This window comes from Sabethes cyaneus, chromosome 3 (assembly GCF_943734655.1).
Source record: "Sabethes cyaneus chromosome 3, idSabCyanKW18_F2, whole genome shotgun sequence".
Taxonomy (NCBI): Eukaryota; Metazoa; Arthropoda; class Insecta; order Diptera; family Culicidae; genus Sabethes; species Sabethes cyaneus.
This window is the reverse complement of record NC_071355.1, coordinates 243,512,345-243,534,240: the sequence shown is the minus strand read 5'-3', so window position 1 is coordinate 243,534,240 and position 21,896 is coordinate 243,512,345. Positions and strand designations below refer to the sequence as shown.

The following is a 21,896-nucleotide window of genomic DNA, read 5'->3' as shown; positions in this document are numbered from 1 at the left end:
TTAATTTACTCCGTTTGAGGATAACAATACATCCCCAACCTGATGAAGGTGCACTCTATTTATAGTAGAGAATTGACTCAATAGCTTTAGGATATAATTTTCAGTATTCTGCTTCCCACAGATAAAATTAAATAACTCATTCACATGAGTTCACATTAAAAATACAACTCAGCGACAAAAAAATGACTTCCACATGAAATTAAATTTTAGAGTTGAAAAAACTCCTTCACTCGTTATCGGTCAGACATTGCTAGAGGGACCAGACTAATAAATCACCCTGTGACCGTGCAAAATATTTCAATTACGGTTATCGCAACTTCCCAATTCACTAAACGCTAACCTTCGTCCTTCTTCGTTTCTCTCTACCCCACAGCCTACGGATCCCGCAGTCTACGTGCAAAATCCCGGCCAGTCCGTATGCGACCCAAACCGGCAATGGGAACCACAATAACAACATTAACAATAACAACAACAACAACCACGTCGGTCTAATCCCGAATGGAAACGTTACCAACATACCGAGTCCGGGACTAACCCACGTGGGAGGAGGAGGACCCGTTCAACAGAAACAGTCCATGCTGGAAAAACTGAAACTATTCAACAGTAGCAAAGACAAACAGGACAAAACTGCCAAATCGACCATTTCGAAACGAACCAGCTCGAGCAGCGGGTTTTCGTCAGCCCGCAGCGAACGAAGCGATTCCAGCTTGAGCCTGAACGAAGGTCCCATCGGTAGTGGTGGTGGTGGTAAGGTGAAGGAATCGGCCATCAAGAAAACGGACACTGCCAACAACAGTGGTGCCAAACTCTCATCATCCGTATCGTCATCATCGAAATCATCAAAACTCATCTCGTCGAAATCGGGCTCCTCGAAGGACGCCGGCTCGAAGGTTTCGGGCAAACTGTCCGGCGACAAAGGCGGCAAGGCAAGCAAGGAACTACTCGAGACGCACATTCCGATTACACCGAAATCGCACAAAATTCCGACGGCCCTGACAACGTCGACCAACGGAATTGCGGGCAATCCGACGACCAAGACCGAATCGAAACTGAAACCTGCCCCTGTGGGAGGAACGTCGCCGCCACCGTCATCGTCGTCGTCGGGCAGCAGAAAACTTGATGCAAAATCCGAAAGTAAAACTAGTTTGCTGCTGAACCAGCAACAGTCGCAGGTTCAACCGCAAATTCAGCCTCCGAAAACGATGGTCGCTCCACCGTCAGTTGGCACTGGGATTCCGAAACCGATGGCCGCCGTTAAAGGAACGAGCAAACCGTCGCCGCAGCAGCTCCTGCAGGAATACGGCAAACCGGCGAAGGACGATCTGGCCAAACTGGACCGTGCGCTGACCGGATTCGGAGCGGGTCTCCCGAACGGGCTGGGTTCGCCCCAGCATCATCAACCTCCGCATCAAAACAACATATCAAACAACAACAGCGAACGAATGCATGTGGTGAATCCGATCAGCGTCAGTGGCAATAATAACGTTCCTGGAAGTCCTCTGCACAAGCAACAGCAGCAACAGATTCCGAGCTGCATGAGTGACAGCATGCATTCGAACTCCACGCAAGGTGCTTCCGTCGGTCAGCACTCCAATTCCAGTGAATCCAGCAGCGTCGTCTACCGGCCCAGTGGTTCCGAGAGTGGCTCCGAACATCATCCATCCAGCAGCATCAATTCACCGCAAAAATCCTCGCCTTCCTTCCTATACAACGACGTCAATTTAAACAACACCAACAACAACAAATTCAACACCGTCCCGAACAAAATCCTCAACACCGGCCAGCAACCGAACGGGACGATCTACGAACAGGAGGAGAAGCAAATCACCGTCGTTCCGATGCGACCGCTGCTGCGCGGTTACAACAGCCACGTGACACTGCCGACGCGAGGTGCCCGCGGTCATCACTTCATATCGGAGTACTGCGAGGATCTGGCCGGCCAGGGCTACTGCAGCGATGGGGACGCGCTGCGAAAGATTCCCGCCCGCTACTCGGATTCCATCGAGAACGGTTACCTATCGGAGGGTGGTGGCAGTGGCGGCATGCTAACCACCTCCGCCGGACGCCAGCAGTACATCAGCGCACTGCGCAATCGAACGCCGCTGCCGACGACGATCGAGGAAAGGTGAGTCGAATTTATTTGCATCACAAGTGACCCCAAAACAAGCAGCGACGAAAAAAACACAGATCTGCTTATTTTATCTCCGCAAAAGACGTGTATCGACACGAATAATTTATGTTTCGACAAATGTGGCCCCGCCGTCCGGTGAAAACCCGATAGGAGGACACATTTCGTGTGCCAGTCAGTAGTATGGGATGTTAATGTTTGTGACGTGTCATCAATCGGGGTGGTGGTGGTGTCTGTGAGGGGGTTGGTTGTTCGGTGGCACACGGAGTGTGTGTTGTTTTCTGCGGTGATGGCGTTTTTTTCCTTCTCGGATGCTCATATCTCTTTTGCTTTCGCAAAATTGACAGCGTTGAAATCCGACTCAACCGAAGGACATGCCAGGGAATTAATTTCGGGGATTAGTGTAAGACTCGTCGTCGTCGACAGTCGGGATGACAATTTGTGGGGATTTATTGCATTCGAACGGTGGTCGATTGTGTTGTTATTTGTTTTTCGGAAAACCGTACCAGAAACCGTATTATGATCCGGGGAAAAGGGAATCCTGATCCGTTTTAAATTAAACACCGATGTGAAGTAATTGACAAACAAGCCTGAAATTACATCAAACTACTTTGATGCAATGTTCTCATTAAAATTCATATCACTTTTATCGCCCGCTCCATGGAGCGGGTGCCACGTTAAGAGCGGTAAAATCCCATAATCTGTAATTTTACACACGGGAACAGTGTAGGTACCAGCTGTACTCGCTCGGGCCGGCGTGCCATCGCATTCGAGCCCGTTCTCGGGATCGAACTACAGAACGGGTTCGCCCCTTCGTTTTATCTGTCATACCGAGAACCGAGCAGAGACGACCCGGCTTCGAGAGGGGATGCACTTCCTCGGCACATCCCTCCTGGCTGCTAAATTTGCAAGGCTGACAGTGCGTAGCATTCCGAATGCAAAGCCCCCATTTTATAGTACGTTTAATTCGGTTTCATTGGAGCTCATAATTCATAATTATGCTCTCTATTCATGTGATCCCTTTTTCGGAATCCAGCCCCCTATCCTCCCGCCGCACCTGAGTGTATGTGTGTCCTGTCTGTTATCGTCGGGCAGAACATTCTACATGCTTGTGTCGTGTTTGCGTCTTCCGTCTGTTTCGCAGCAGGCGAAACCTCGTCCACAGAGCAGAGCAGAGCAGGTATAGACGTCGAGGCTCCATGGTAACCATTGTCAACGTCGTCGGTTGCTTCAATTTCCACTGAAATATGGGGCTGGCTTCCTCCATCTATAAAAGGAAGACCGAAGAAGCGTGGTGTTGCTGCGTGCAGTGACACTGTTTGGACTATTTTATTGGGCGGTGTGTGGTGGGTGGTGGCGCTGTGTGCAAGAAGGACACTTTCTTTATATCGTGTTTTTCCTCTATAAAGTGGTTCCGTAGGTTTCCGCTTCGGTGACTGACCAGGAAATCATATTACTCATATAAACGCAACGTGAACCCATTTTTTTGGAACGTGCGTTTTATTTGCTTCCGTCTTAATTACCCAAAATTCAGGATTTATTCTTATTAGCACTAATTTGTCACTTGAACTCCAGAGCAACAAAAGTCGCTGTGGTGTATTTTTCAAAAATTTTGTTCAAAACAGGTTTGAGCCGAAGGGTCCCAAACTCTTGGGAAGGAAAGCTCTTGAATATTTAATATGTTTGTCATACCAAAAGTCGAAAAAGGCCTGAATAATAAAATTGTCTTTACTTTTGCAATAAGAATGATAAATCCCCACTTGAATTATACATCTTCAAGGCTCTTTTCCGACACCTCTTTAATGAGGGAAACATAGTTCCTACGCTGCGCCATTTTAAAACCAGCCGAGCATCTATTTTTAATGCAAGTGTTTTAGCACAGGACTGGTTTCTTCTGCAATTTGCAGTATTTTACTTGTACTTTTATAATGTTTGCACGTTTTTATCTGTTTAAGAGTTACTTACATTGGAAGTTTTGACACATTTATAAACTAAACGTAAATAACTTTTTAAATATTAGCGATCACAAATTACTATGTTCCAAAAAGATACGTAAATTGACTGTTTGGAAATCTTTGTCAATCATGTGAATTGTGAAAAAACACTATAGAAAGAGTTATGGTTATTTTTGATGAAATTTTAACAAAATTTAGGTTATTCTATGCGAAGTAGACGAAATCCGTGTAACCGACCTTTTCGGACTTCAACCATTTGGATTTATTTGTTATTACAGCCCGACTTTCAGTATAAATGCGTCGTTGAATCTCCTTACTCGTATTATTGTCGGCGGTGACTAAAGATCCCAAATATTTGAACTATTCTATCTCTTCTAGTTCATCACCGTCAATAGTCACTGTCCGTGAGAGGCAAACATTCTTCTCTCTAGAGCCTCTTCCTACCATATATTTGGTTATCGACGCATTGACTTGTCCCAATCCTACGAGTCTCCGTGTTTAGTCTGGCGAAGATTGCCTCCGCCGTCCTGAGAATTTAAGTAATGATGTCAGGGATTAAAAGTTTGGCTACTCTTGCTGAAGACCGTTTTTCTCGCTTCAATGTCGGTTCGCAAGATCACACCTTCAATAGCGCTATTGAATAACATACAGGACACAGTCGATGCCCTTGCTGCAACGCTCAACGCAATTCGAAAGGATTCGAGAGTGCCCCCGCACTCATGCCTTATCTGCCATAGCTGTTCGCGCTCGACTGTATCGTATGCTGCCCTGAAATCCACGAAAGTCTGATACATGGGCACGTTGTACTTCTGGCATTCCTGGAGGATTACAGCCACAGAGAATCGCTTTTTTATTGACGAATTTGCCATTTATTATATTTATTTGGAGATAAAAGCCAACCTTGTCATACATTCCCAAGCGAACGGAATCGTGAAGATAGCTCTTCCTGACGAAATAGAGACATAGTTTCAGGGTCTTTTGGCACTGAGAATGATTCGACTCGTGGGGTAAGCCTAAAAGGAACTTTGACTTCATGTAACTGCTTTTTTTGTCTATTCAGTAATGCGGAGGGTACCCTTCCTTCTAGTCTGTCAAGTAAAATGTTCTTCACACTTTATTGTGTCTTTTTGGACCCGCAGGATTCTCTGCCTGGGGTTTTTATTACTAAATTTTCCGGCCAGGGATCGTCTAAATCTTGTTCATTTTCGCTTAACATATTACTCTTTTTCTATTTCTGCTGAATGCGGTGATACCAGAAAAGGATAAAATCCTGCGAAAAATTACCATGCTATTCATTATAAATGGCACTTATTACAGTTTTTCAGAATCCAATGCAACTTTAAACTTCTGTTTAAAATAGATCAACAATTTTGTTTGCCAAAAATCCAAATAAATCGATAGCTTAAACTTGCATAACTGCTTATGTACATAGACTGGTGCTTGATTCACACTGAATAAAGCCACATTTTCGATCGTACAAAACCAATGTATTTGGATTGGTTTGGTCAATGGTCGAATCAAGCTATTTCATTTGTCTATAGTGTTATCGATCCATATCTTTTCATTTAACTATGGCCTTATCGAACAATACACGTCAGTCAATGAACGTACCGAGCTATTTCCATAATCTATAGCCGTGCCGAACTCTATACTGCATTCAACAATGATCCTACTGAATCATTTAATTCATCTATGGTCGCATACAGACGTATCAAATCTAGGCGGCGTTAATTAGCGTAATGCCGTAATAATTACGCTCTAGTCACTTTTTACGCGAAGGATACGTCCCGCGTAAATCAAAACCGCGTAAAATAACCGCGTAAATTCCGAAATTCGCGTTAAAGAACCGCATAAATTCCGAAAATCGCGTAAAAAAAACCGCGTCAATTCCGAAATTCGTGTAAAACAAACCGCTTAAATTCCGAAAATCGCGTAAAAAAACCGCGTAAATTCCAAAATTGGCGTAAAAAAACCGCGTAAATTCCGAAATTCGCGTAAAAAACCACGTAAATTCTAAAATTCGCGTAAAAAAACCACAATCTCGCGTAAAAAAAAACTTTGTGGATTTCAACACTACGCGAAAAAATAGTCGTTTTGAGCACATTCGCGTCAATTACGAAATCGATTAAAAAACCACGTAAATTTCGAAATTCGCGTAAAAAAACCGCGTAAATTCCGAAAATCGCGTAAAAAACCGCATAAATTTCGAAAATCGCGTAAAAAAACCGCATTGGAGATCATCCGTCCACAGCTTTCATACTTTCAAGATAATCTAAATATTCAACGTTTTACTGCAAGCTGTAGAAGAGGAACTAATTAACCATTTCTGTCTCGGAGATTATGTAGGAGACGTGTATTTCTCCAAACAGCTTGGAATTATTTTCTTATATCGGGCTTTACTGGTTTCCGCTGTCTGCCACTCTTTAAATTCCTGCCAGGGCATAACAGAATACATGTTTTCAAGGTCACTGAGTAAACGGTTTCTGCTAGTGCAATGCCGATTCACAATTCTCCTCTATCATACGAAGTGAACAGTTTCTTTTGACTGTAACGCCTCAGTTAGGCACAATTTAAAAAAGTTATGCATGGGACATTTGCAAAGTTAGTTATTGTCGACAATTTTGCTGAATAAAACTTTGCTGTATCTTTTACGATGCTATACGCCTGCTTCCCCGGTGGTAATCAAACGAACGTTCATTTGACTACCAACGGGGTATCAGCATTGTAGCACCATAAAAACAAAAGATAAAGCAAAACTTTATTCAGCAGTACTGCAGTTAATAACTAGTTCTATAAATGTCCCATATATAACTTTTTTTAAATTATGCTTGACTAAGGGGGTATAGTCAAATGAATCAAAATTGAATGGAAGGTATCGTGTCCTGGTCCCTGCAGATCCTGCAAAACTCTATAGTAGCTCCTTGGTTTTCGAGAAAATAGCATTTAGCATCATTCGAGGACAAAGCAAATCTATCTCTATACTGCAAAGATGAGCAAATCGAAGCCTGGTTCCAAGAAGACTCAGCACATTGTGAGATTCCAATTGTTGATTATGTTCTCGTTGAATGACATTTCATTAAACATAAGAAAAATTAATCGTAGGGTTTCAATTGATGATCGCCGCTCAATAAATTCACATGCATTTGTAGTGCATTACTCCCAACATTTGTTGACCAAAACAAGTGATTTTTCCACACCTCAAACACGAAATAAAAGCTCATTCTGAGTGAAAGAAATGAACCTAACTAACAAGTAGGAAGACATAAAATCGATAGATTTCACTTTTATGTTGAGCATCTTAGTTCGCTTTCAATTGAATGCGTGGGGACGCACGCAGAAACAGTTAGTTTATTCAACAATGATCGTACTGAATCATTTAATACATCTATGGTCGTACCGAACCATATATTTAATTACACAATGAATGTACCGGAATATTTCCCTGATATTCGGTCGTATCGATGTTTAATTATCACACTACCAGCTTAATGTATGGATATTTAGATAAAATGAGTATTCCAGACCTCAAACACGAAATAAAAACTCATAAAATCAATAGAGTAGGAAGTCATAAAATCAATAGATTTCACTTCTATGTTAGGCATCTTGTTCCGCTTTCAATTGAACACGTGGGAACGCACGCAAAAACAGCTAATTTGCTATATGTTTGGGAAATTAAATTGTAAATAGAAGAAATACTACTAGAAATACTACAGAAAATCAGATGGTGGTTGTGTTTGATGCTACAGTATATCGTTTCAGGTTCTAGTAGTAGTTTTCGAACTAACTGATGAAGTTAGTCGTAGTTTTCAAACTGCTAAATATCATTGCATTAGGCTCTCTGCACGGCAGTACGATACCGAATGTTGATTATAGATTATGATTTTAGCAACTTCGAATCGATTTCCTATTTTTAGTCAACTGATTTGTTAGAAGTGAAATCGTTCTAGTAACGTGCACCGTGCATAATGTTGAGCAATTCCATGCGAAATTCTTAAAAAAAACAGTTCAGACAAATGCCGGTACATAAATACTATGTTGCCACCTATTATGTGCTTTCATGAGAAATCAAATAGGGTAAAATACGCTTTTTGAGGCATTCTTCTTTGAAAATTTGTCCGTCGAAGATCCCTGGTGTGATGAACGGTTGACCCATTTTGTCACATCCACACCTTTAAAACTCCTGCTCTTATTTCATCATGCAGTGCAACGAGTTTTTGCGCGAATTTGTTCAGCAAACTGCCACACTTGTCGCTCGTCGTTGCAGCCCGATCTGCTGATGCTGATGACACGCGAGGGCTTACGCTCCCGCCCTTGAGTGGAATCGAGTGCGAAGATGAAGATGAAGAAGAAAAAGTAATACAAAATTTGTATCTCGTGCGCTAGCAGTCTCACGGGCACTTGATTCCCCACGAATTTTTTGCCTCGGGAATAAGCCATGCAAGAAGACGATGTGAGAATGAGCGTGCGCGAGTGTGTGGGTAACAAAATATGTCCCGCAGCACCGACGGCTATTTCTTTTATGCCTGCGTGTGTGGCGTAAGTGTTGAATGCTATTTTTCTCATACTCTTTCGCATATGAGTAGGCATGGTTGACTTCTCGCTCGATTCGCAACATTGGTGTAACCTGATGGATTGCACAATACAGCCGTTCGCTCCCGACTTTCAAACGTTCGGAGGGGATGCCGTCCTTTCCAGCTACTTTGCCGTTTTCAGCTATCGGGCTGCTTTCCTAACCTCTTCCAAAGTTGGTGGATGCACAGCTACTTTAACTGTTGATGACAAAATCAAGCGTAAACATTGCTCTGGTTTTGAACCTGAATCGAAGATAATATGTGAATATATGGTCTCTCTATACGGTTGTCTTCAGTTCTTAGGTCTATTCAATTCGAAGCCAATCTCATTATTTTTTGATAACGAGCACTCGTCAATTGAATTACTATCCTGTATTGTCATCATTGTTATTGCTTTGCTCGAATTCGCATATGATATAATGGAAGGAGAAAGATTGTAATCAGTTCAGTAGAAATAAATCGATCAGTCCTTACGGCTCATTTTTATTTATTCTTACCGTATCGGTTTGGTTTTTTCCACCGTTGCCTTTTTATCCTTAGTATATCAATGTTGTTTAACTAATTTTAAATTCGCATTTCCGGTGCTGATAAAACTAATTTCCAATATAAAGTCTGTTTTTCAAATATATATAAAATATTAAATGCTATGAATTTGGCTTTATTCGAAAGACAATCCTTTGTCACTTTTATTTGAATATTGTATTGATTTGCGTCTATCTGCTGACTCAGAGAAAATTCAAGCGGGAAAAAACAATTAGCGATCACTTTTTGCCACAATGGAGACCGTATGTCAGTGATAACATGGTGAATGTGACCTTTCGAACTTTCAATCATCTGCGGTTCATCGATGTCGACAAGAGACTTCACACAGCAGCGCAACAAAAAATAGGACAACAGTGTTACATCGTATGATCTTGGAAGCCAGTCCATGGATTCCAATCCCGCAAAATTATTCGTTCACCGCAGATTTCTTACTATAAAGAAATTTTGGCTCACGTGGTATGGCATTGGCATGTTGCACCATCTTGGGGAAACCACAGCGCCTCCATATTAAGGGCTCTCAATTGTAGTACAAAAAAGTCGGTGATAATGACCGTTTTGTGGTTAATTTGGTCGGTATCATAAACAATGGGCAAAGTCATGGGTATAGCCGTCTTTCAGAACTTGACCCTTCTTTATCGACAGACTTCGCAGCCGGTTATTAGAATACAGGAAAATTACGGGGCTAGCGCAAAGATCCTATTTACTCTGTAGCGGCACCGCCCAGTCGAGATTCGAACATACGACGACTGGCTTGTTAGGCCAGCATCGTACCTCGGAGCTAACTGAGCGAGTGCACCAAACAATGATTTTTTACCCGATACACCGATCTTTCGACAACGGTGGAAAGATTTACATTAAAGGCGACAGTGTTGCTTATTGATGCATCCATTGAACCAAAATTGAGCTTCGTCGTTGAACAAAATTGGGTGTTCTGGTAATATGTTTGATTGAGTGAAATTACCAGAAGAAATTAATATTTATAATTTGACATTTCTAGGAATATTGTAAAACAGCCCATGAATTGCACAAATCTTACTTCCAGGCATAATGAAGATCGATCGTTTAGTTCTGAAATCAGACATACAATGGCAAGTCAAGTAGGAACAAATCAGTGTTTTTTTTTATCTTAGGCATCAACTGACTTGGCAAGGGTGCCAAATAATGGACGGATTTTCCGAAATTGAATGGATGAGCAAAATACAACGGCTTCCAACAATACGGATCCGAAAACTCTATCATTACATTTGCAACAAAACCCAATAGCCTGCCCAAAATAATTAGTAATTATTCCATTGGTACCAATCAATGAATGATATAGGCGTGTTTTGTAGATGCCAGCAATCTTCTAGGATTCGTAATACAACGTACAACATTAATTACATAAGCTAGTTTAAAAGAAATATCCAAAGTCAGACAAACATTCTGGAAGAAAAATAAATAACAGTGGTCCAAGGCTGCTACCTTGTGGGATTTCAAACTTGTTCGAAAAGGATTAAAACACACAACCGTCTATTTGCTCCCGAAGTCCATGTCCTGTACGGTAAGATTTCAAACAAACCACCAATTGCATAGAAAACCCAAAACGGATAAACTTATGAGCAGTATTTTACGGACGATTTTGTCAAACGTTGATGCCAGGTGCCCTGAACGCATTTTTTCCGTACTATCAGTTTTGCTCTATCTCAGTGAAGTGGACTGGAAGGAAATATTGTTAGTTACTCTTTACTAACTGAGTAATTCTCGCTGAAACGGAGCCACTACTGATACGAGGTCTTCAAATATTGGAACTTTTGCACTTATTTGGTTCAAAATGGTTAAAATATAAGAATTACACTTCTCAAAATAGTGGACCCTTCGTTCGCCAAGGGGCCTAACAGTTTCAAAAAAAGTTGAATTTTAAGCAAACCTTGAGACCTACATCATGTGATATTTCATAAATTTGCCATGAAACAACTAACAAATGGCCCGGTTCTGTAAAAAATAAAAACAGGGCTTCCAAATGGAGTAAAAAAATTTTTGGCGGCAATCGTGGATTTTGTTGCCATATTGGATTTAATGAAAAAATGGCTGTTTTCACTATGAGCCCCCCAACCGATTTTCTTTTTAAGACCACCTTTGGAAAGCTGAGAAAAAATGCTATAAGGACTGGCAAAAAAGTGAGATCAAGTTCATGATTTCCTGGCGATAACGGCGATTTTTTAATAAAATTCAACATGGCAGCCAAATCCAAGATGGCCGCCGATTTGTTTTCACTTCGTTTATAAACCCAATCTTTCCTCTTTACATAACCGTATCGTTTGTAGTTTGTTTCATAGCAAATTTTGGAAATATCACAATAATTATTTGAAAATTGTAAACCTTAATTTTATGAATGTTTCTTGTAGATTTTTTTCTCAGCTTTCCAATGCTGGTCTTAAAATAAAAATCGGTGGGGGGGCTCATGGTGAAAATGGCGTTTTTTTTTTGATAAAATCCAATATGGCTACCAAATCCAAGATGGCCGCCAAAAAAATTTTTGCTTCATTTGAAAGCCGTGTTTTTCTTCTTTACAGAACCAGGCCATTTGTTAGTTGTTTCATGGCAAATTTATGAAATATCACATGATATAGATCTCAAGGTTTGCACAAAATTCATCTTTTTTTGAAACTGTTAGGCCCCTTGGCGAACGAAGGGTCCACTATTTCGAGGAATCAAAAGTGTAATTCTTATTTTTTAACCATTTACAACCAATCAAGTGGTTTTTTTTTGTAGTAAATTGTCCATATTTTTATGATTCGCAAATAAAATTTGGATAAAAAAAAATATCATGTAGAAATAAGCCGTTGATTATTTCTACATGATATTTTTTTTCTATCAAAATTTTATTTGCGAATCATAAAAATATGGACAGTTTACTACAAAACCGCGTTTAAGCATGTGCTAACATGTGAAATTTTACATCCGGAAATTTTGACCGCTACGTTATATGGAGCCCTTCTTATGTGGATTGGGTCGAATTATGTACTACCATGCTACAAACATCTATAAAATGAACTTATTAAATATTTTAAATGGTAGTCTTGAAAAGGACTGTTTTGATTTTGTCCTACGTTGTGATGGTAACGCAGTTTACTTGAATTGACATTGATCTTAACTATGCCGTTCTGCAAGGCTTTTTGTTGAATGGAGTAAGATCGCTATCCTTTTGTTTTACTGAACAACGACAGTTGAACTCTCTTATAACGGCCAATTTTGGTTCATGACTATTTACGACCAATTTTGAACACCAAAACCATCATAACGACGTAATAAAACCTTCAATGGATGATTTGTCTCTTCATTTCTGATGGGTTCTGTTCAATACATATGGATTTTTGAGGTCATCCAAACTCGAAAGGCTCTATCCAGCGGCGCCAGTCAGTCGATATTACGGGTTAGAAACTTTCTCGATTTGTGCTGGGGCACAAGTGGATAGTTGTCATCCAATAATCAGCTTAATATCCTCATAAGCAACAACTAACTTCCCGGAATTATAATGATTAGTGAATCGAGACCGTAAATATATCCCAGCTCTAAAACACACGATGCTTTTGTTGGTGACTGGCCGCCTCAGAATCAGGTCTCATATCAGATTCTTATAAATAATCAATTATTCCATACAAACAAAAAAGATCCAAGAAATTGTGCAGGATAGTACGTTAAACCATGATTATTTATTTTGCTGTCAATCAAATTCCAATATTCATTAAATGAATGTAGTCTATTCATAGATATATTCGCATTCAATTATCGAATCCCCGGTTTCTTCTTTCAAAAAATCCCAAACAAGCAAATCGTAACTTTCTTGGATCGAATATTATCTAACATAAACACTCATGGAATTCCTCTTCACTTGAAACAAACAATGTTTTCATATACTCAACCTAATCAGAAAGTATATTTTTCTTCCCTCTAAGCCTTATCACGTGAACAACGAGGAAAGCTTTCCTTTCTCTCTTTTTACCACACCAAACCCTTTTCCCTTACTTAGCTGCCCCAAAAAGTTCAAGCAAACAAACATTTCATTTGGTTTCTTCTAAACGGTCGCGTTTCCTCGCTCCCGACCATCGCACCGCGGTGGGTGGCGTGGTGCGTATGTCCTGCGTTGCGTCACCCACGCAAAATGTTATGAGAATTCCGCTCCAATGCGAACCGTAGTGGAATTCAATTTTGATAGGGTGTAGGAAGAAACGAATTCCTGGCGCAACGGCTTCGATTTTTACTACCGAAAACAGACAAAACGCGACCACGCCGACCGCCCTCATTTGAATGCGTGCAACACTTCCAGTGCTATCACCGTTTTACGGCAGGATACCGGAATTGACTCTGGTAATCAATTTAAGAGTCAATCATTTCGACTAGTGTTTAACGACTGCAGGCGAAGGCATCAGCTGCGCTGAGTTGAACGATGACACAATGAGTGGTAAAACTTTCAAACTACTAGGTACCTAACGTAAATGCAGTGTGTTATTTTTTCGTATAATGTAAATTTAAACCTCTTAAAGCAAGGAAACTATTATGCTTACGTCCATTTCCTGGGGGCAAAAAAATAGCCTGCTTCAAAACTTTTGCCACAGAATATTTCTCAACCAGGACGACGACGACGACAACAGGTGTTATTTTTACACCGTAAATGAAGCTGAACGGAAATATAGACACACGGGCCCTACTTTGCCGGCCGCCGTTCCAGTTGTCGTTACTATAATCGAGCGAAACTAGCCCGGAAGTTTCCCGACAGGACGCTGCTGGCTGCTGCTGCTGCTGAGAAAATTCAGTCCAACCGAGCGTTCCACCACCGACCGCTCGAAATTACCACCCGCAAATGGTATCGGTTCTACCGGTAACCGACCAACCGACCCACCATCGGTATCAGTAGGCAACTAGAAACAGAACTTTACGGTTGCAACAGCACCACGGTATCGTCGCGGGGCGATTGAAAAACTTTTGATGGTGTGCTCAACTATGCAGACGGTCGCCGGTCGGCGGTCGTCCGTCGTCCCGAGGTAAAAACTGTTTCCGGAAAGTTTTTTCCTTTTTGTCTCTACATTTGAATAGCGTGGCAGCGTAGCGCTATCGGAATGCTGGCATCGCAACAAGTTCGAAGTTGTTCGATTAATCTTCCCGTTTCTCCCTGAAACGTTTTTGGAAGAAATGAGAAAAAAAAACGGTCTCATACTTGACTTTAGGTTTCTATGTTGCATGGTTTGGAATTGTCGTTGGAGAACAGTGAAAAGCTTTACTATGGAAAGTGTGATGTTGCGAAGGGTTGAAGCAACTTCATTGCGACTGTAGCGTGTGTATAACAGTTTAACTGACAGCATTAAAAGCAACAAGTTGCAACCATGTTGCGTCTCCTTGTAAAACAGTTGGGTTGTGTTGTCGCAAGTTCGATTGTAACACTGCATAAGCGATGCTGCGATGCTGCGCTGCAGTTTTGGGTTTGTTTCTTTGATAGATGAGACTAAATCAGTAAGCTTTACTATGCGTATTACAGTTATACGTTTGATTCTGAGAAATGTTCTCATATAACAGTTTTGCATTATAGCATAGCAACTCTAAGCCAGGACACATAGAAATGATGCTCAAGCTCAAGTATACATTTTTTTATTTCTTTTATAAAATTGGAGCTATGGAAAGGCACTTTCCATTGGATGTTGTCCTCGTCATCAGCATATAGTCGGAGTGGCTCGTGCTATGCTACTTCAAGCAGTCGTCTCCATTCAAGTCGATCTTGGGCCACTCGCCGCTAATTTCCCGGGCATTTTGATGATGATGATGATGATTTTAGAAGTCGTAAATCGCTTTCGACATGACTGAGTGATGTTAGCCCCTTCTATTCCTGGTGCCAGTATGATTTCATTGGATGTAAGGGTGGGAAAATAAATTCAGGTTGAGTCACTTAACATCGAATAATCAGATTCTATCAAAATTAAAATCCGCATACTCAGTCAACTTGCTGCTAGAGAACTTCACATTGTCAGCATTGAATTGAGTAATGCAATTAACGTGAAGAACTCAAGAAGCTCTCAAATACAGCCTTAGTTGGCTTCCTCCTAAATATTTTGTTGCCGGGATTAGCATTTAATTAGAAGTTTGTGGTTAAAAGTAGAAGTACGATAAAAAACATCGGTTGAATCGGTTGGAAAATAATCTACTTTTATTTGCATTTTAATTTGTTGTGATACCGTAATGTGGTATTTTTCTGTATTCCACACTTCATTCTCTTTGCAGTATCGATATGGATAGAGCGAACTACCTGTTATCCATGCTTAAGTGTCAGTGATTTTTCACCCTTTTTCTCTTCCATGTTTTTACCACTTTTCAACTCTCTTTTTTCTTGCTCTGTAGAGTGTGTAGGAAGTGTGAGGACTGGTTATGGACTTACTCATTAGGCACCTCGAGCCAGTACCACTCTTCTAAACATGCCGTGTCAAAAGGCTACATTGACTACGTGCTGCCGCAGTCAAGCTTAAATCGCAAAAGCTTATAATTATTCACAAATTTGCTGAATTAAGTGTTGCGCTTGGCACACCAACGAGTGCTCGGAGAGTGCAATGTAAATACAAGAGATACTTATTTCTGCAATATTGTAGATAATAATTAGGCTAAGAATTGTTCTATATTTAAATTTTTAATTTGATAATTTGCAATATTTTTTTCAAACGCTGAAATTCTTTCCAAAGGGAGTACTACGCGCGTAAAAGACATCTTGGTGATTGTTTATTAAGAATCTCCTAGATTAGGTTATGTGTTTTGTCTAATGTTCCATTGAATTCCAGTTATACACAATTGTTAACCCGGATAGAGCTTTGTTGTTTTGTATTTTTGTACTTGAGTGGTTCAAACACTAAAATGTGTGAATGAATAGCCAAGTATTCTTATGCTTCTAACTGCTTCAAAAGATCTAAAGTTATTCATACTGGTCTGACGTTCCACTATCACACAGCCAAAACGGCAAAAACCGTTGATAAAAAGTCAAAAAACAACGTAAATACACTAAAAAAAAGACCAGAAGATCACGAAAAGATAAAAATATAGCGAGAGATGGCAACAAGACAACGAATACGAAGAAGAGTCAGTAAAAAGATAACACAAGGTAATTAAAAGGTGTCGAAAAGCATTGCTACAAATCGAGTGAAAAGCAAAGCTCTTACGCGAGCGAGTGTGAAAATAGCGCTCCAACGCTTACTCCACTGAAGTCACCGTACGACTGCTGGTACTGCTGGTGCTGTGTGCAGACATTCTGTTATCACTCGCGAGTGCACAACCTCGTAGCGTCTTTCTGCGCAATCTGCTCATGAAGGTAACAACTCTTGAGCTGCTAGCAGAGAGTCCGAAAGAGACGCCAGACATGCCAGCTTGGTCGTTAGAACGAGAACGCACGTGTGAGAAAATAAGACCACATGCGTGCGGGTTTCGCAGCACTTTTTCGACAGTTCTCGACCGACAACAATAAAATGACGAAGAGACGACAAACGAACGACGAAAATACGATGAAAAGCTATAAAAAACAGCGGAAAAGTAATCGAAAATTAAATGGAAAAAATGATTTAAAGATGCCAGAGAGGTAACGACAAACAGGCGTTAAAATCACGACAGAAGACCAAACAATAAAAATGAAAGAAGAAAAACGGAAAAACAAAGACGAAAGACGAATGAAGAAAGGTTGATGACGAAAGTCGAGAGTAAACGTTCTTGAATAATTTGAGTCAACGCACAAATGTATCATGAGCGAGCTACATGCCCTGGCGGGTGTTGTGGGTTCGAATCCGGTTATAATCTCAGATTATAGCTTGGTTCGGCCCATGCACCTTCCAGCATTGGACAAAAGGTAGAAGTCACAACGACTACTTGTTAAGCATAGCTACAAATAATCCCCCCTCAGCTTTCCGCTCTTTCCCCTCAATTCCAAAAAATCGTTACTTTCCCCTACCATCCCTTCATCAATTGTAGAACCACCGTTTCAAAAAATATTAATACATATGCAGGACCGCATTTCAAGGTCAAGACTAAAAACACGAGGTTGGTCTATGACGAAAAGATGACAAAAATGGGAAGAAATTAACATGAAAATATAAAAACGAGAAGAAAAGATCCCCAAACAAAATGAAAACATCAAAGACAACAAAACATGCAAAAAAGATTACGAACATACGACAGAAAGACGACGAAAGAACGATAAAAACAAAGTTAAACGGGAGTTTTGTTTTGACAACATGAAAGAGGACGAAAAAATGACAAAAAAGTGACGAAAAGACAACAAAACGGCAACAAAATATACGATAAAAATTTTGAAAAGCGACAAAAAATGCCTAAAACGGAAGCTAAAAACGACAAACTGACGACAAAAATACGTTGGAAACATAACGAAAATACTATGAAAAGATAACAAAAACGACGATAAGAGGTGACGAGAAGACGGCGAATGTGAAGGAAAGATCACAAAAAGTATAACGATTCAACGACAGTTTTTACAATCAACGGAGGGGACGGTAACAGTAAGTAATTAAATAAAGGTGTAAATAGTGTCCAAACAGAAAACCAAACAACACAAATGAAAGATGACAAACGGAAAAACAAAAAGCGATTGATGAAAAATCAACAATGGAAACCGCGAATAATTTATGTCATAGCCCAAAGTCTATTTATATAAGAGGCTCATGGCTGTACCGAAAACCAGGTCTCTGACAAGACGTTTTAAGAGGCTTATCGGTAACTAAAAAGTGGTCCCTGACAGGACGTTATGCTTTCGTAGCAATGGGTTGTATTCTCAGTTACCTCACTGGTTGACTGCTGAACTGCTCGATTGCTCAACTGGTTGACTAGACTGCTCGACTGGACTGGTCGATTAGACTGCTCGATTTGATTGCTCAACTGAACTGGTTAACTGAACTGCTCAACTGAACTGTTCGATTCGACTGCTCGACTCAACTGCTTGATTGGACAGATCGACTTGATTGCTTGACGTGATTTAACTGCTCGAGTGGACTACTCGACTTAACTACTCGATTCGATTCTTTGACACATTTGCTTGACTCACTACTCGACCCGACAACTCGACTTAACTGCGCGATTGAACTGCTCGACTTGACTGCTCGACTCGACCACTCGACTCGACTCGACTGCTCGACTCAACTGCTCAACCGGACTGCTTGACTGAACAGCTTGATTTAACTCGACTAGACTGCTCGATTTGACTGCTCGACTTGATTTGAAATTTTTGCAAACATTTAAAAAAAAATTTTCGGGGATCAGGAAAACTTGAAAAAAAAAAGGAAATACAATATGTTTCAAAAAAATCAATATATTTCTCAAATTAAAATGCTTTTTATTTGCTACCAAAACCGGTTAAATCGCAGAGTTCAGTGGTTCAAAAGTTATGAGAAAGGTTTAAATGACAAAATTGATTGATTTTCGAAACCATGTTAAATTGATTAAGAGAGGTAAGAAGGGCCAGTTAAATAAAAAATAAAAAAGAGAATAGGTACGCGGGCATTTTGACATTACTTTTTTTCGTGGAACTGGTTATATTGATCCCATATTGCTGCCCTGCGGTACGCGACATTGGTTTCGATAATATACCTGCACGCACTATTGTCATTAAGGTACTTTTTTATTTGGGTTTTTAAACTATGTAACCTGTGCTGTCTGTTGACGTGAAAATAATTTGTCAAAAAAAATTATATATAGAAAATATCAAATTGGTTTAAAACGTTTAAAATCTCCTTTCAACCGTTTTTTAACCCTTCTTACATAATTTATTGTGGTCGGCATATACTAAATTGACGGATTATTGTGGTATCTTAGATCCTAAAACTTTCAGAGAAACAGGTGTGATGCAATATAAACTAATTATTCATGTTATTTTATGTCTCTCGTTAAGTTAGAGAGAATTGGTTGAATTTTTAGGCTAAATTACTTCGTTAACAGCTCATTTTTCCACTCACTTAATTTTATTCATTTCAACCCCTTGTAAACGTATCTACATTTAATGCTTTTTTTACGAGTCGGCAATTAACTTTTATCGCAATAGAAAACTCGAAAGCGGAAACTTTTCAACAATTCGAACTCTCGGATTTTACTCTGCTTGTGCACATTAGCATTGTTGCAAAACTTTCCCCAGCTATGAACGAACTGAGTTGAACATTCCGGCGACAAATAAGCAGGTAATTTCAGTTCTGGTAGAATGTTCAAATTTTAAAACTTCTTAATCTCTCTCGCTCAGTTTCGGGGAAACAATTTCCCATACAATGCGCGTCTCCCTTCATCAAACTACTCATAATTCTCCGAAACCGGCCACCTCATTTCGCAAAACAGCGCGAACCTAAACATGCAACAGTATATGGCCATTTGAAAGGCAAACCAGGCAACGATGAAGGCGACCACCCCAACCACCAACGCTTCATCAACGACAACAACAACAACGACGACAAATGACTCATGCATACGAACAGCAATTTTAATAGTTTGGGGAAACCCTCCTGTCCTGTTGTTCCGTCCAAAGCCACCGCGGTCAAGAGCACCCAAATGTGCGGGTGCATTGTATTATGGAACGCCGGTCGGTGGTTGTACGATATCCTATTCCTTTAGGTCCACTGGCAGTGGTGGGTGAAACGCATCCGGAAAATTCACACCCAAAAACCGAAACAGAGCGATGATGAGCGTTATGCAAGCGTTAGCTCTCTCTTCCTGCGTTGAAACTGAACTGAACTGAACTGAGCTGAGAGTGAGTTCCAGAAGTCCTCTCGATGTACGACGGGAGAATTGGCACCAACCAGCACCAGTAGTGTGCTAGCAGAATGCCAGTCAGACATGTTACTCGACTTTTGGAGAAAGGATCGGCACGCTGTTAGCCGAAATGCAGTGTCCTTTGAGGAGATCAAATGGAAGATAGGAAAAATTAAAGACATTTCCCAGTTACAAGTGGTGCTCTATTGTAGCAACGCGGGTGGAGTTCCGCGCGTTGCCAGCCCTAGAGCTGCCTTTTAATCCTAAGCGGATGGACCAAATCAAGTGCTTTTCCTGTTAGGAGGAATCGATTTTCGGCTAGTGGTTATAAGAAGAGGAGTGATGATTTATTGTTAGTGTTTGGTGCTTTTCCGCTGCAGCATTAGATAAGAAGTTGTTCTTCTGCAAGAATCCAAGATTTTTCCAGTAGTGGCTATGCAAATGTTGTTTCCATCAGTGTATCTTGTGCTTACCGTCAGTGCTTTACGTGTCTTGTCTCTATTATGTCGATATTTTTATTAGAGTAGTTGTTATACTGAAAGGAATTTGCCTTAAAAATACCAAAGTAAAAGCTTTAATGTGCGCTTGCCGAGACAGAAGTGAAACAGACCAACTCGAAAGAAGCAAACAGCAGAAAAATCAACCACCAAAAAAAAGTGAGTGAATAAATTCCTCTCTGTCGCCAAGGAACCAACAAAAAAACGTATCTGTGAGAGAATTGAGTTATGGATTTGTTGTTTTGTTTCTGTTCAAAACAAAGTACAGAACTGAATTCAACGACCGGAAACAAATGGAAACGTCAATAAAATCCATCCTTGCAGGATGAACGCGTGTGAAACCGAGCGTTCGTTGAACCAGTTGTTGTCTGCAAAACACGAGTAAACTATCCGCGGCTAAAATATTCATTACAAAATTATCCAAAACAACGCCAGCGAGGCAGCAGGTCAGACGTTTGCATGTGGAACATTTATCTATAGCCGACATAAAAACCTAGTGAATGAATCAAGCTTCCCTTCTTCGTGTTCCGTTGTTCCCGATTGTCGAGTCGTCGAAGGCGGACCCCACCCTTAAAATCGACCGAACCAGGCTGCTAGCAGCAGCAGCAGCAGCAGAAAGGAGTCGATAGAAAATCGATCGGACGAGAGCGCGAAGTTCAAAACTGTCCGAACCCCCGTGCAACAGCGGAAACCGGCTGATATTATTGTCGTGGTGAAAAGGATACGTCATCGACGGAGACCGCGGAAGCGTTAGAAGCGGATAGAAAGGAGAAACAGAGCAAGAAAAAAGTGCGGCAATAAACGCAGCGGTCGGTGCACGTATAAAACCCATGGGGGTAAATAGCTTACTCTGTGTTTGATTAAATTGTGCAGCACCCCTTTTTAGTTCAGTTCCGTTCCGTTCCATTCGGGGTGTCCTCGTCGTTGCGTTGTTGTTGGCATGGCTCGATCATCTGCTGGACACAAACATATTGCGAAAGTTAGTTTGGTTAGTCAATATAGCCACCCTGGCTCAATGGGTGCTGGTGGCTTTTGCATCGTTTCCCGTTTTCCGTTCCGTTCGGTTGTTGGTGTGGTTGTAGTGGTGCTCGGGGGTGGTGGTTTTTAATTCTGAGGTTGAATAAGGTTCAGCCGAATGGAAATGTTATTGGGCAGGTGTTTTCATTCCGATAACCGATTTGAATAGTTGCATGGGAAGGCTTTCGGATTGCAAATGCAAATGTCGTAAAATGAATCTGAAATGAGTTTTTTGAATAATCTGTGAAAATGTTTGTTGCCCGATTCGGTAGCAGATCTGCTGTAAAATGAAAACAACAAACTGTTCCAATTTCTCATCAGGATAGCACAATGCCGAATGCAGAGTATCCCACGCGAAAACAAATCGCAGTCCAAGTAGCACAATGAGGAATTTATTGCGCTCTTAATATGATTTGACTAAAATTGTTGGTAAATA

At 40.8% G+C, this 21,896-nt stretch overlaps 1 protein-coding gene across 1 annotated transcript in view; it reads left to right on the top strand.

Moving 5' to 3' along the window:
* LOC128740985 (protein sickie-like) overlaps positions 1–21,896 on the top strand; it is a 348,009-nt gene that overhangs the window by 176,738 nt on the left and 149,375 nt on the right. Inside the window, exon 8 of the mRNA XM_053836560.1 lies at positions 374–2,125. Within this exon, the coding sequence (XP_053692535.1) occupies positions 374–2,125 (1,752 nt within the window). The remainder of the gene's footprint in view (positions 1–373; positions 2,126–21,896) is intronic.